The following is a 16,174-nucleotide window of genomic DNA, read 5'->3' on the forward strand; positions in this document are numbered from 1 at the left end:
GGTTTAGGCTACATTAATTTTTCCTTTTTTTTCTTTTTTCTTTTTTTTTTTCCAGGCATCGGCCCTACATTTTTAAAGTACACTTTGAATTTAAGTAATAACGTCTGTTAGCTGCTTAATTCTGTTAGCTGCTTAATTCTGAAAGTATGTCTAATAGCGAGCCGTTCTGAATGTGAAATTTGTATTTGTGTGCAATAACAAGTCAGTTGCATGGTCCAAATGCACTATTACTAGGGATGTAACGAAATTGGCAATATCGTGATATAGCAATATTAAAATTGCCACAATAGGTCAGCACCCTGTGGTGGCTAGTTTCTTAGTACAGTTTGATTTTCACAAGGCATGTTTTGGCCCTTATTAGAGATTGTAGGTTGTTTATATGCATTACTGTTATGTACAATACACAATGTTTTTTTTGTTTTTTTTTGTTTTTTAGTATGAGTTCATTTTTTTTACAATATTGTGACCTTTTTTAATCTTGCCAAACTCCCCACAATATCGTGATAATTATGGTATGATAACCTTCATATTGTGATATCTTATCAATTCAATTCTCTCGATCTTTTTAATAACAGTTCAGAACACTCGCGGTTCTTCAGCACGTGACTGCGACCCGATTCTGTCTGTCATCTCCCTGGTACTTTGCATGTTCCTCAGTATGTCTAGTTGAGTAATGACGTGATTTCTTGGGCACCTCACATTCAAGACATATCAGCGTGCCCCTGTGCTCACAAAAAAAACAAACTCCAAAAAAAAACATGTCGTCTCCTCTTTTCATGGAATTGGCTGTTTTCATCGCCAACATTTCTCTTCACGGCAGGTTTTGAAAAAAAAAAAACATGGCTGGAACTGCGGGGCTGGATATTTTTCCCATTTCCCATCCACGCTGTGTCACTTCAGGATCACGTTTCGCTGAAAGCTGTCATGAGCCTGAACTGTGGCAGGCCATAAGTGATTTAAAAAAAAGTGCCCAGGGCAACGACATGACAAAATATGTGGGCCACAAAAACATTACATTTTGATGTAAAGTAGGGCTGGTGTCACAAAATATCATCCTGTGGACCTAAAAATGGCCCACGGCCTTTGAGTTTGACACCACTGATGTAACGTATCATTGAGATCCCCCCCCCCCCCCGACAGGATGTTGGGGCATATGTCACATATATAATCAGTTGACCACACAAACCAGCTGACGGACAAAAAAAACATATGCGAAAAAGAGACATTCCGTGATCTAAGTAACCACTTCTGTAATCATGGCCTCCACTGGAAGGACTTCCTTTCCAGACTCCAGACTTCAAACAGTGCTCAATGTTTATACCGCTGCTTGCATGAAGTGTCTTCACTGCACGTTTTACAACAAAAGCGGGTTGGAAAAACTGAAATGTGCTGCTGACCCATTGAAAATCACACACTCAGCAGATGTTTTATGGACTCAGTTGACTTGTCATCAGAAAATACAGTGGAAGTCTAGATTGGAAGACTAAAAGAAAGTCAAATTATTGAATTGAGCTGGCTGATGTACTTTCTGTAGTGTACCAAAAATTGTTTGTCGTTGATGGAAAGCAAATATGAAAATTGGAGTTGTTTACTTAAAACAGTGCTTCTCAATTATTATTATTATTATTATTATTATTATTATTATTATTATTATTATTATTATTATTATTATTATTATTATCAATTATTATGCCATCGGTCGCTTGTACTCGTCTGCGTCACGAGTACTCGAGTACTTGAAAAAAGGCTGGTATCGGCCCGGTACCGATACCTGGTATCGGTACTCGCCCATCCCTATTAGTTAGTGTGTTTGATTCCACAACGCATTGACCAGGCAGTGCTGCACTTAGACGTTGCACTGAGGAAAAAATAAAAAACTTAGTTGACGTCATTTAACGTTTATGGCAGCATACGTCCTGATTTTACTAATCGTTATTAAACGTTTTTGGCGGTCAAAGAGTTAATACATGTAATTACATTGCTTCCCCAATTATAAGGAATTAATTGTGTATCTGAAAGGCACCACTGTACAGTACACAAGTACTGTATACATACATTTGTCCTTTTTGTCCATATAGTCACACTGTTAAACGTAAAGACATTGGAGCATTGTTTAATTTTTTTTTGTTTCCAAGGTATGGGTCCAGTCCATATGAATGAAGTGGCGTGTTCCGGATTTGAGAAGTCCATCACTGAGTGTTCCTTCGACAAGGAGTCTTTGGGCTGCAGCCATGAGGAGGATGCAGCAGTCAGATGTAATGTGCCTGCTATGGGCTTCCAGGAGAGGGTGAGTTCACATTTAGGTGATTCTTTTTTGGTAAACAGCGTCTTCCATCGACTCATTCGTTCTCAAAGGGATTTGAAAGCACAGTCATACTATAGGTGGGAATTTAATTATTTATACCAGCATTGTGTTGTAGATCCCGAAGCCTTGGGAAATCATTATCAAAGTGGATTTTTTTTTTTTATGTAAAAAGTTTGGTAGTATTAAATGTATCTTTTGTGATATCATTCCTGGCTGCAACTTTTCTGACACCACCAAAAGCATACGGGTAAGTGCTTACTGTACTGCACTGTCATGTAATTAATAGGGTTGTAACGATAAGGGCAATATCGTGATATCGTGATATTAAAAGTGCCACAATATCGCCGTCGTCATGTTCACAATATTTAAAGGGAACACATCTATTTAAAAAGTCAGCATTTCCATTTGTGCTGTTCTAGCACCCTCTGGTGGCTAGTTTATTAGTGCAATTTAATTTTCATTAGGGATGTTTTGGCCTTCCATGTTTAAAAATCTGTGCTAATTGTCAGATGAAGGGGAAGTAAGCAAGTAAGCGCCTCAATATTGTTATTTTAAATTGTGGGCGATTTATATGCATTGCTATTATGTACAAAAGCACAATATTGTGCTTTTTGGTATGAGCTTTTTTTTTTTTTTTTTTTTCTTTTTTTTTTTACAATATTGTGACCTTTTTTTAAATATCGCCAATATCGTATTGTGACCTTCATATTGTGATATCGTATCGTGATGTTTGGATACCGTTACATCCCTAGTAACTAATAGATTTATTATTGAGTTAGACAGTTTGTGTGACATATTGATATTTGTGTGTTTTGTACCTTGATTAATAGTTGTTAAAAAAAAATACTGTATAGTAAGAAATCATCAACATTCCGTGTCTGCACATGCATGACTGTCATTAATTATTATCAATAGCAGATAATTAAATGTAATTTTAACACATTTTTGTTTCAGAAGTTTCTAAATGGTTAGTGCTTCAAATTTATCAGTACCAATAACTCAATTCCAAAAAGGTTGGTGACGCTTCCCTCCTGTACACAGGGTGTTCCAAAATGTTTTGACCCCATTTCGTAGGCTTATAATTTTGACAATTTTCGTTGGAATGACCTCAAATTTTCCCAGCTCGTGTAGAAACATTTCAAGTTTTTGTGTGTAAAGTTTGGCATTTCTATCTTTTAAGAAATGCCGTTCACTTCAAAATAAAAAAGACATTTTGCGTGTTTGAGTATGCTCGGACTCAGTCACCGAAGACAAAATCTTCACAAATTTTATTTTCTTTGTAATTTTAACCAATAAAACGTATGACCTTCAACATAAAGTGTATTTCGTGTCATTAAGATCCATCAAGTAGTTTCCGAGATATTTAGAATGGGGTCAACCATTTTGGAACACCCTGTACTTAAAACAATGATGTCATGTAACTGTATTCCTTCCAAATCTGCTTCCTGTCTAATGTAACGCGACGAGCAATCTTTCTGTCGTATTGAATCTGCTCCGATATCTGACGTTGATTGTTGAACGTGAGCCTGAAACATTGTGCCTCCCTCTCCCGTTGCGCCTATCTGCAGCTGCGTTTGAGTGGAGGCCGAAACCCCTTCGAGGGTCGTGTGGAGGTTCTGGTGGAGAAGAACGGCTCTCTGGTGTGGGGGACGGTGTGCGGTGAGGGCTGGGGAACCATGGAGGCCATGGTTGTCTGCAGACAGCTGGGCTTGGGCTTTGCAAGCAATTTTTTCCAGGTATGATGAGCAGTTATTATATTTGGTTAAAATTCTGTTTTGTAATGTATTCATTTTTGAGGCCTTGCTGACCTGAAGTTTGATTTAGGAAGTAAAAACACACTACTTCTACATTTGATGACATATTTTTGTTTAATTGGAAGAATCCAAGACCATTCAGCTTGCTTAAGCCTCGATCGAGAGTGATCAGATAAAGTGACTTTCTCCTAATGGGAGGAAATACTTGAGGAAGCTCCAGTTTATGTTTGCAAGGAGTTGGGAGAGAACTGAGTTGTACAAGGGGAAACCATGAATCGTTATACTTCCGTTATGGCACCTGTGAATGATCAGGAACATGTTTTTGGTTTACTGTCCTAATAGTCTAGTGTAAGTTAAAAAATTCCTATAATTAGTAAACTTTCACAGATGTTTCTGTTTAAATATAATATGTAGTCAGATGATTTCCAACAATAATCTACAGTATACCTGCAACCAGTTCAGGGTGTACCCTGGATAGGCTCCAGCACCCCCGCGACCCTTGTGAGGAGCGGGCGGTTAAGAAAATGGATGGATGGAACTACAGTATAATGCAGCGATTTCACTCATCGACTCCTGATAAACTTAACAAAAATGCCAGAGTGCCCTCCAGTGGCCAGAATTGAAATTGCAATATGAAAAATTTCCATCCATTTTCGACTGCTTGTTTTGTTCAGGGTGACAGATGAGCTGAAGCTCATCCCAGCTGACGGTGGGTGGTTTTCTTTCTATCTCTTTTCTTTGTTTCTTTCTTTGTTTTTTTCTTTCTTTCTGCCTTACCCATTTTTTTCAAAAAATATTTTAAAATTTACGTGATTAAATAATTTTACTTGATTGCAGTTAAGCTTATTTGTAGTTGAAAGTCTTCTACTTATTATTATTATTATTATTATTATTATTAATATTTTTATTTACCATGACAGACGTTTCACCATCTATACCATGTACAGTATACATTTAACATTAAATAACACACAAGGAAATATTATAATTTATTATAAGTAGTACTGGTGTATAATCATGAAAATAATTCCAAGCACTTCACATTCAATTGAGGAAGCAGTTTGTGTGAAAGACAATGGCAAATTTACTTAAAATGTCACTGCTGTTTAACAAAATAACGCACAGATGCATCATGTGTTATTTTATGATTATTTTTTGTGTGTGTGTGTGTCTGTTTTCTCAACAGGAGACATGGTATTGGCAAGGCGAGGTGAGCGCAGACAGCGTGGCGATGAGTGGCGTTCGCTGCTCTGGCACTGAGATGTCGCTGTCCCACTGCCTGCACCACGGAGCCCACCTCAGCTGCGCCAAGGGAGGTGGCCGCAATGTCGCCGGAGTCTCCTGCTCTGAGAGTAAGTAAGATGAATCTTTTTTTTTTTTGCAGGGGGCGAGTCGCTATTCACAATTTGCATTTGCAGTTTCAGAAAGTTTTTCCATACTGGTATCACAAAAGACATATTTCAAACTGGAACTACTCACTACAGTTTTTTGTGGCCAATGAAAGTCTGGCACAAGATGTGTTGTAAATCTGCGTGCGCGTGGACTGGCGAGACGAGGGGTCTGCAACCTGCGGCTCTGCAACCACATGCAGGCCCTCTCCCTGTGGCTCTCTAAAAATAAATTAATATTGTTTTTTTTACATATTTATTTTAAGATAAAATTATTTGAATGAACTAACACTTTGAAAAATAATAATAATAATTAAATATTTTTTAAAAATGACAGTCCAAATTTGTAAGTTGTCAGAAAAAGTGAAACGGAATGCCTATAAATTAATAAAATGTCCAAAAAGGAGAGGAAAAGCGGAAAAATTACCACATAATGTACACGGGATTGCCCAAAAGAAAAAGTTAAGAAAAATTACTTTTAAAAAAGAAAGAAAAAAAAACATTCAAAAAGTAACCATAAAATGTCCAAAAACAAAAGAAGAAAGGCTGAAAGTGACCATAAAATGTCTTTGGAATTGTCAAAAAGTCCTTAAAAAAAAAAAAAAAAAAGGCATGAAATAAAAGATTCAAAAAGTAACTATAGAATGTCCAAAAACAAAAAGAAAAAACTACCATATAATGTACACAAAATTACCCCCAAAAATCAGTTTATTTTTAAAAAGGCAATAAAGAAAATGTTTAAAAAGTAAATATAAAATATCCAAAACAAAGTAAGAAATCTCCAAAATGACCATAATGTATCCACAAAATGGCCAACAATGACAGAAAAATTGATAGCAAAAAAAAAAAAAAAAAAAAGTCCAAAAAAAGGGCCAGAAAATGACCTGATGTCAATAAAATTGCCAAAAATGTCAGAAATTTGACAGAAAAGCAGAACAGTCTAAAAATGTCTGATAAATTACATAATAAAAATCCATCCATCCATTTTCTTGACCGCTTATTCCTCACAAGGGTCGCGGGGGGTGCTGGAGCCTATCTCAGCTGGCTTTGAGAAGTAGGCGGGTTACAACCTGGACTGGTTGCTAGCCAATCGCAGGGCAACATAATAATAATAACAATAATAATAATAATAATAACAGAAGACAAAAAGTAGAATGAAATGATTCTCTGTAGTATTTTCTGTTTCTTTCTAATTAGCTCTTGGGCCCTCAGTATATTAGACGAACAACACTGTTTCGTTCATCACATTCAAAGATTTTGTGGCTCCAGACAGATATTTTTGTTATTATTTGACCTAAAATGCCTCTTTTGATAGTAAAGGTTGCTGACCCCTGAGCTAAACTTAGTTTTGGTACAAACTCCAATTGCAAAGAATTTGTGATGTGTTAAACGGGTATAAAAACAGAATACAATCATTTGTAAATCCTTTTCACTTGATATTTGACCAGAACTAACATACTTTTTTTGTTGCAAATATTTGCTCATTTTTGAACGTGATACCTGCAACCTGGGACGGGTGCAATTGTGGCTTCATCCTTCATTCTTGTCCCACCCCCAGCGGCCCCTGACCTGGTGCTGAACCCTCAGGTGGTGGAGCAGACCACCTACATGGAGGACAGGCCCATGTTCATGCTGCAGTGTGCGTTTGAGGAGGAGTGCCTGTCCTCCACCTCCAAAGAGATGCCTGCCAACTCCTACCGCCGGCTGCTGCGCTTCTCCTCGCAGATCCACAACAACGGCCAGTCCGACTTCCGGCCCAAAGCTGACCGACAGGCTTGGGTGTGGCATGACTGTCATCGGTCAGTTCCTCATTACGCGTCTTTGCTTGCGAAAGCCGAATATTTTTATGATTTTTTTTAAACATAACGACGTCTACCAAGACTGTAGCCATCTGCATATCAACCTACAGAAAGATTTTGAGTTTAAAATATCTTATTTTCACCAGAAAAAAAAGATAGGGATGCACGATAATATCGGTGGCCGATAATTATCGGCAATTATCGACCAATTTGACGTCAAACCGATAAACCAGATAATAGACAACTCAACCAATAATTATCGGCAATTATCAACCAATTTGACGTCATACAGATAAACCATATAATTAAGAGATTTGCCAAAAATTATCGGCAATTATCGATCAATTTGATTTCATACAGATAAACCAGATAATAAACTAATTCACCAAAAATTATCAACCAATTTGACGTCATACAGATAAACCAGATAATAAAGAAATCCGCTGAAAATTATCGCCAATTATCGACCAATTTGATTTCATACAGATAAACCAGATAATAAATTAATTCACCAAAAATTATCAATCAATTTGACATCGTACAGATAAACCAAATAGTAAAGAAATTTGCGAAAAATGATCGGCAATTATCAATCAATTTGATTTCATACAGATAAACAAAATAAACTAATTCACCAAAAATTATCAATCAATTTGACATTGTACAGATAAACCAAATAGTAAAGAAATTTGCGAAAAATGATCGGCAATTATCAATCAATTTGATTTCATACATATAAACCAGATAATAAACTAATTCACCAAAAATTATCAACCAATTTGACGTCATACAGATAAACCAGATAATAAAGAAATCCGCTGAAAATTATCTGCAATTATCGACCAATTTGAAATTGACAATTTGATTTGAAACGTGTAAATTTTACACGTTTCAATGTATTTGTCCACGTTAGACTTATCGTAGGACTCGAAAGAATATTTGTATTCAAGTTCAATTTGCAAACAATTATCGGCTTACTTATCGGTTATCGACATCGGCAGGAGGAGCTTCTTGAAAATGCAAAAACATTTTTATTTTTATTTTTTTCTTGACAGCACCACTTTATCTTTTGCTTTGGTGCAGGGTATTTTTGTACTCACGGTGCTGCCTTACAGCTTTTTTTTTGTTTTGTTTTTTGTTAAAAATCTGCACATGTGTCGGTAGGCATTATCACAGCATGGAGGTATTTACGACCTACGACCTGTTCATGCTGAATGGAACCAAAGTGGCAGAAGGACACAAAGCCAGTTTTTGTCTGGAGGACTCAGAGTGTGATGAAGGTAGGATCTCATCTCAACCGGTTTCAGACTTCAGGCTCACACTTTTGTGACAAGCGTTTTCCAACGATAGATAGACGGATGTAGGTGCTGCCCCCAAGTGGACAAAAATACTACACCTCTGCAGTATCATTTCTGGAAACGTTTTTTTTTTTAACTTGTGTCGTCAATAAAATAAAATAAAATCCCATTTAAAAATGTCAAGTAAATGAGTGTAAAACATACAAACAACACCCATATTAAGAATGTGAGCCTGCTTACTTCATATAACTTCCAATAAATTGTTTTTTTTGGGTGACATGTTAAGTGTCTCAAAAGAGACAAAAAAAAGTAAATATTTTCTCCTTTGTCTTTTTGCAGGCATTGAAAAGCAATATGAGTGTGACAATTTTGGAGAGCAGGGCATCACTGTGGGCTGCTGGGACACTTACAGGCACGACATCGATTGCCAGTGGATTGACATCACGGACATAAAGCCGGGAGATTACATTTTCCAGGTCACACTTCACTGACAACATTTGTCTCTTGACGTCTTTTGTCATTGTACTGTTAAAGGGAAAACAACAACTCATCATGTATTCTTTTTGCAGATAATAATCAATCCAAACTATGAAGTGCCAGAGTCTGATTACACCAATAACATCCTGAAATGCAGATGTCGATATGATGGTCATCGTGTGTGGATGTACAGCTGTCACAATGGTAAGGTCCAAAGATATTGAAACATTGTCTGTATCCATAACGTAAGGTTCAAAAAGTCCATAACTCGAAGGTATTATGATCATCACTGCAAATGTTTCAATTGTGAGAGGCACACTGTGACTTTATCAATTTTATTGATAATGTACACATACAGTACCAGCCAATTACAAGAGGGAGCCTGCACTTCATTCTGTACAAAACACATGAAAATAATGTTTAAAGAAAACAAAAAAACAAAAACTGAACTATCAGGATGCAAATTTACAGAAGCGTAGAGCTGCCAATGTGGAGTAAACATTTTTGCCTGGCGAGTATGTTCGAACTTACTCGCAAATATGTTAAAACATACTTGCAAATATGTTCGAACATACTCAAAAAAACGATCGAACATACTCTCAAATATGTTCGAACGTATTGAAATATGTTCGAACATAGTCGAAAATACGTTCGAACATACTCGCAAATATGTTCGAACGTACTTGTAGGCTACATGCTACAAAGTTAGCATACCTTCCCATAATGCCAAGGGGTATTATTTGCGCATGCGCGAGTAAAAACAAAACCCCATTTTTTAGGCATTTGAGCCACATTACCAATTCATTAGAAAATTAAGTAGACAAAAAACAGTGTTCATTTGTAACTTTTACGATTTATTAGTACAGTGTTTGGCATTATGGGAAGGTATGCTAACTGTAGCATGTAGCCTACAAGTATGTTCGAACATATTTGCGAGTATGTTCGAACGTATTTGCGAGTATGTTCGAGCATATTTCAATACGTTCGAACATATTTGCGAGTATGTTTGAACGTATTTGCGAGTATGTTTGAACGTATTTGCGAGTATGTTCGAACGTATTTGCGAGTATGTTTGAACGTATTTGCGAGTATGTTCGAACGTATTTGCGAGTATGTTCGAACGTATTTGCGAGTATGTTCGAACGTATTTGCGAGTATGTTCGAGCATATTTCAATACGTTCGAACGTATTTGCGAGTATGTTCGAACGTATTTGCGAGTATGTTCGAACGTATTCGCGAGTATGTTTGAACGTATTTGCGAGTATGTTCGAACGTATTTGCGAGTATGTTCGAACGTATTTGCGAGTATGTTCGAACGTATTTGCGAGTATGTTCGAACGTATTTGCGAATATGTTTGAACGTATTTGCGAGTATGTTTGAACGTATTTGCGAGTATGTTCGAACGTATTTGCGAGTATGTTCGAACGTATTTGCGAATATGTTCGAACGTATTTGCGAGTATGTTTGAACGTATTTGCGAGTATGTTCGAACGTATTTGCGAGTATGTTTGAACGTATTTGCGAGTATGTTCGAACGTATTTGCGAGTATGTTCGAACGTATTTGCGAGTATGTTCGAATGTATTTGCGAGTATGTTTGAACGTATTTGCGAGTATGTTCGAACGTATTTGCGAATATGTTTGAACGTATTTGCGAGTATGTTTGAGCGTATTTGCGAGTATGTTTGAACGTATTTGCGAGTATGTTCGAACGTATTTGCGAGTATGTTTGAGCGTATTTGCGAGTATGTTTGAGCGTATTTGCGAGTATGTTTGAACGTATTTGCGAGTATGTTCGAACGTATTTGCGAGTATGTTCGAACGTATTTGCGAGTATGTTTGAACGTATTTGCGAGTATGTTCGAACGTATTTGCGAGTATGTTTGAACGTATTTGCGAGTATGTTCGAACGTATTCGCGAGTATGTTTGAGCATATTTGCGAGTATGTTCGAACGTATTTGCGAATATGTTTGAACATATTTGGCGAGTATGTTCAAACATATTTCAATACGTTCGAACATATTTGTGAGTATGTTCGAACATACTCGCCAGCCCAAAATGTTTACTCCACATTGGCATCTCTATGCTTCCGTACAAATTGAACGCAGCTTCACTGCTACAATACAAACGATAATTTCTTCCCACAGAGCTCTCAGCCTCAGCCTTCATCACAAGCTCTTTACAAAGTTTCAGGATGCAATAAACCAATTGATTAGCTGTATCATAGGAAGGTTCTTACTCATCCAAAAAATGATTTCAAATTATCCTGCAAAGCCTTGAAGCAAGCATTCAAAGACATTCAAGTGACACACAATTATCGCAATGAAATGATGTGTGGGAGGAATAATTCATCCCTCAGGAGGCGGACCTTGTAAGCGGACGGTGAAGGTTCAACGCGGAACACGCTCAGATTCTTCTTGCAGTCGCTGTGTGCGTGCACCATCATCCTTGCACTTGTGTGTGTATGTGCAGTGCAGACAATGGATGCTTTCTAATTCATTTGAAACTAATAAACGTCTCAAATATGGCGTACTCGTATTATGCTTTATAGAGCGACCTCCACAAAGGCTTGAACAATCGTAATTTGGATCAGCAGTAGACTGCGCACCTGGAAAATAGATTCTCACCGCCAACATTATGTGTGCAAACGTTGTCATTAAATTTGATCGCATATTCGCCGAGAAGTGAAGGGCAATGGTGAAGATCACTTCCTTATATTGAATTGGGCTACCGTTGATAAAAATGAAATGAAATGAAAATGCACTTTTTAAATACAGGATGTACACACTTTAACTTTCTCTCAGTCTACACATCTGTGTTTATGTTAATCTTTGGTGGTGATTTCGTGCTAACCCCCCCCAGCCTGTATTTTGCCATTTTGTGTTTGTTTTGTAAACAGCGGGACGTTTCTGTGGAAAGACAGTGTTTACACCCCTCCAGCCAATCGCACATCCTGTATTTAAAAAGTGCATTTTCCTGAGTGAATCCGGCAGACTGCGTCTTTAATATTTCTGATGAACCAATGAATGGTCAAATGAGTGATCCCTAACAAAAATTCTGCTCATCATTTTTGGTGAAATGCCTTTAAAGTGGCTATTACAATATTGGGATGAGATGTTGCGTAAGGAAGAAAGTGTTGCTTTCAAAGTGTCTGTGCGTCTTTGCTAGGTGGCTCATTAAGCGTGGAGTCCGAGCAGACGTTCCCCGGCCTCCTCAGCAATCAGGTCACCCACAGGTAAAAAACCCACCAGCCGTTCACCCTCCGACAGGGAGAAGCTCTGAAGCCCACAGCCGCTACACGTCCCCACCTGTGCTGCCAGCTTCATGTTATACCCCCCCTCAAAAAAAAAGAACAGCTCTAGTTCCATTGTCCCCATCCTGGGCCGCTGATGGAATTTGATTCAAAGTCTCACGGGAGCCTCTTCATGATCGTGGAGCACAGGAGAAAAAGAACCTCCTGCAAGGGTTCTGCTTTGAAAGCTTTCCTGTGTCATTTAAAGTGGAGCGCTCGTGACTGCTTTTTTTTTTGGCTTTCAGACCTGCTGGGCCTCCTTCAACACGTTTTCAAAAAGTACATTTTGCATACACTGAAGTGACTGTGGTTATGCCACCAACCAAGCAAAAAAAAAAAAAAAAAAAGTTGTCAAAGCAAATCAATTCCTTCATGATGAAAAGATCCACAATAAAGCATTTGTGGGTATTTAATGTCATTCTAATTTGTATTAAAAGCATGCTTGACAACGTGAAGATTTTACAGAGCTGGACTACAACATCATCGTGGACTCTAAAAGTGTGGTGAATGAGGCCATGGACTCAAATGTCTCCCTATTTAAAAAAAAACTCACAACTTTGGATGGGTGTGCTTTCTTCTTTAATAACTTGCTGTCTGTTTAATCAGGTTTCGCTTTTGGCTTGTTTTAAAACGTGGTTTGTACAATGGTGTGTGTGAATTCCATCTTATTGTACTTTTTATTATTATTATGGTGCTATCAAACTGGCCCTCTGTTTTCTGAGGGTACAAGTATGAGTTTTACAAGCTACATTATGTATACTCACAGTATACTTGAATTAAGCATAGGAAATTTGCATTATTTGTTAAAATCTAATAAAGATATGGAGCAAACAAAGAATTTTATGTTCTCTCTTACTTTGGTATTTTCCCTACCAAAGGACATATTTAGTCAAGTAAATATTGATTTTTCAATGGCAAGAATAATCGACAGTGAATTTACAAGTTCTCTCTTTCAATTCGTCAACATCCACTCTCGAGAATAGTCTTCAAAATGATCTGCCACTAGAGGGCAGCAGTCACAAACATAACACAGGAGCGCTGCAAGTCATAAATGGTGCAAGACGGACCTCCTGTGGCCTTGTACGAGTACTGCACCCTTCTTCTGGAGACAGGCACTGACTACTTAGTGTGGTGGACACTTTAATTTTAGGAGTTTATATTGTAATATTTTTTTTTAAGTCTTATTTTAATTATATTATTTATTGTTAATTGAATTGTTTGATCAAATAAATCAAATATAAAGGAATGTATTTTAAAAGTATTTAAATTAATATGCTCCAGCATACCCCAAATAAGCAGTTCGGAAAATGGATAGATGAATAGATTTTATGATGACAATAAATCACTTGGCTGATTAGTTAATTAGATAAATAAATATGAATGAATGAATAAATACATTTTGAACCCATATACTAAAAAAAAAAAAGTAACAGGACTGTTGTGAATGCTTTTGAGAGGGGACTGGGTTGAAGAGATGAGAAACAAAAAAGAGAGAAAAGGGTTGAAGGTCAGTAGTTTCTTGCTTGTTAAATTGTGGAGATGTGGCTAAATGAAGGGACAAATGTAAGTCATATTTTCTTTACTCTCCACACTCCGGTATTTAGCAATATGTTATTAGTGCAATAATCAAATGAGATGCTTGATAATTACATAATTTCTGTTATATATACACACAGTAGCCTATGTATTTAGTGTGGAATATGCTGCATGCAAATATATTTAAGCAAATCCAAAGCTGATGGCATTGGGACTTTAATCGGAACTTCTCTACAACTATTGCTGCATTCGAGGATGGTCGGAAGTCGGAAATATCCGAGTTGAAACTTCCCAATTCCGACCTCAAAGCGTTCGAGAACCAAAATGGCGGATAGTGATAAATTGTTTTTGATTTTGGTCCGCAACCTCAATTTGACCTCCAGGAAACTTACCTTTTTGCAATTTTGCTTCATTTATTGTTTTAATCTGATTTCATAGGCATTCCATACAGTTAACATGAAGTTAACATGAAGTTATGGTGAATATTTATGAATGAAGAAAGCTATCTAGTTTTATCCATCCATCCATTTTCTTGACCGCTTATTCCTCACAAGGGTCACGGGGGGTGCTGGCGCCTATCACAGCTGGCTGTGGGCAGTAGGCGGGGGACACCCTGGACTGGTTGCCAGCCAATCGCAGGCTATCTCGTTTTATACTCGAGCAAATTGTGTTTTGCCATTCAGAGTGACGTCACATTGTAGTCCACCGGTGAAGTCAGGGGTCCTTGTTTTTTTTCCGACTTAGCGAGTTAAATTTACGAGTTCAGGGGGGCGTTCCCAGACGCACTTCCTGGTTTGAACTCGGATATTTCCGAGTTCCGACCATCCTCGAATGCAGCATATGTCTCCAGTTTGTGAGCTCAACGCACTACTGGTGAGCTAAAATTCTGGGCCACCTTAATTCATCATTCAGAAAGTAAGTATATAAAAAAAAAGTTGACCTACATTTTTCTTTTAAAATAATAAAATACTTTTTAAAAAACATAACACACACACAACACCCCTCGTAATCGACTTTAAGGCGTTGTTCTGCAGTCATAACAAAAACATGGCTCATGCTGTTTCTCATCTGTCCCGCAATGAAAACCGGACATTGTCATGAATTTATAACTTAAACCTGAAGCACCCACTCCAGACAGAACATTAAAAAAAAAATGGATATGTTGAGGCAAAAGTGGACGTTTGGTCAGCCTAATGTATATTTCAAGTTTTCTGTTTCCTGTTTCAGACCTGATGTCGCCATCCAGTAAAAGTTTGCTTTCAAGTTCCTCTCACATCTGCTTCAGTGCAGCCACTGAGAGTTTGCTATACTGTATATAGGATACTGTAAGCTAATATTTGGCACAAAATAGGTCCAGTTCCCGCCAGCTTTTTTATTTTTTTATTTTTTTTTATGTCAAACTTCCATGTGGTAAAAATTAGGATTCTTCCAGCTAAAGAGTTTTCAGTTCATGGTGCACAATAAGGTGAGCTTGTTTCGATGCCAAAAATGAGTTATAACTGAATGACTTTTCAAGATTTCTGATGAGGGTTTGCAATAATCGTGATGGTGTGTGTATAATAATTCAGAATGTGGTTATAGCTGCAGGGGGTGTGGTGGGGGCTTTGTGGGGGGGTGTTTAAAATGTGTTTTGTTTTTCTGAGTTGGCGCAAACAGTTGTTTTAAAAGTGTCTTAAAAACATGTTTTCTTTGCTTTGACACTTATTGTAAAAAAAAAAAAAAAAAAAAAAAAAAAAAAAAAGGATGTCAACACTTGCAGTTTAACAATGCCTCAGTAGAGTTCTTTTTTTTTTTTTTTTTTTTTTTCTTGCGGGCTTACCACCAACAATACGCCTACGTCGTGACAGCTCAGTATCTTTCCAATTCAATAAGAGCTGGAAAAAAAACGACATAGATGAGTACAATTTGTGCCTTTATTGGTCACAAAGGCAATAAACTGCAAGTAAATCTCATCCTTTGGACAGTACTCTTTCTTCCTCCATCCATTTTCTATCCCCACTTGTACTCCCTTCGGGTCGTGGGTGAGCTGGAGACAGAACATCTCAGTCCTGGCTGGAGTGTTCTGAAATCCGTTTGGAATGATTTTTTTTATTTATTTATTTATGCCAGTTAGAGCCAGCAGTTTAGACTTAAACTTGTTTTTATTTTATTTTGCCCTTACAGTACACCACATTATGCAGAGTACCTCCATTTTTAGGAGCCCGTTGAAATCACCAACTTCTGAGACCCTGGAGATAGATAGAAGACCACTGGCTTTTTTTTTTTTTTTTGCTTTCTAAGCAAAGAAAAATACATATTAGCCATTGAAAAATATTTGTAGCAT

General features: G+C 37.4%; 1 protein-coding gene across 2 annotated transcripts in view; it reads left to right on the forward strand.

Moving 5' to 3' along the window:
* Positions 1–13,144, forward strand: part of loxl2b (lysyl oxidase-like 2b) — a 32,037-nt gene extending 18,893 nt beyond the window's left edge. For both annotated transcript variants that reach the window (XM_077521424.1, XM_077521425.1), the window contains 8 exons: positions 2,136–2,287; positions 3,874–4,041; positions 5,246–5,411; positions 7,006–7,246; positions 8,411–8,526; positions 8,884–9,020; positions 9,114–9,225; positions 12,192–13,144. In XM_077521424.1, the coding sequence (XP_077377550.1) occupies positions 2,136–2,287; positions 3,874–4,041; positions 5,246–5,411; positions 7,006–7,246; positions 8,411–8,526; positions 8,884–9,020; positions 9,114–9,225; positions 12,192–12,262 (1,163 nt within the window). In that variant the 3' untranslated portion in view covers positions 12,263–13,144. The remainder of the gene's footprint in view (positions 1–2,135; positions 2,288–3,873; positions 4,042–5,245; positions 5,412–7,005; positions 7,247–8,410; positions 8,527–8,883; positions 9,021–9,113; positions 9,226–12,191) is intronic.
* The last annotated feature ends 3,030 nt before the right edge of the window (positions 13,145–16,174 follow it).

Source organism: Festucalex cinctus, chromosome 5, assembly GCF_051991245.1.
Source record: "Festucalex cinctus isolate MCC-2025b chromosome 5, RoL_Fcin_1.0, whole genome shotgun sequence".
Taxonomy (NCBI): Eukaryota; Metazoa; Chordata; class Actinopteri; order Syngnathiformes; family Syngnathidae; genus Festucalex; species Festucalex cinctus.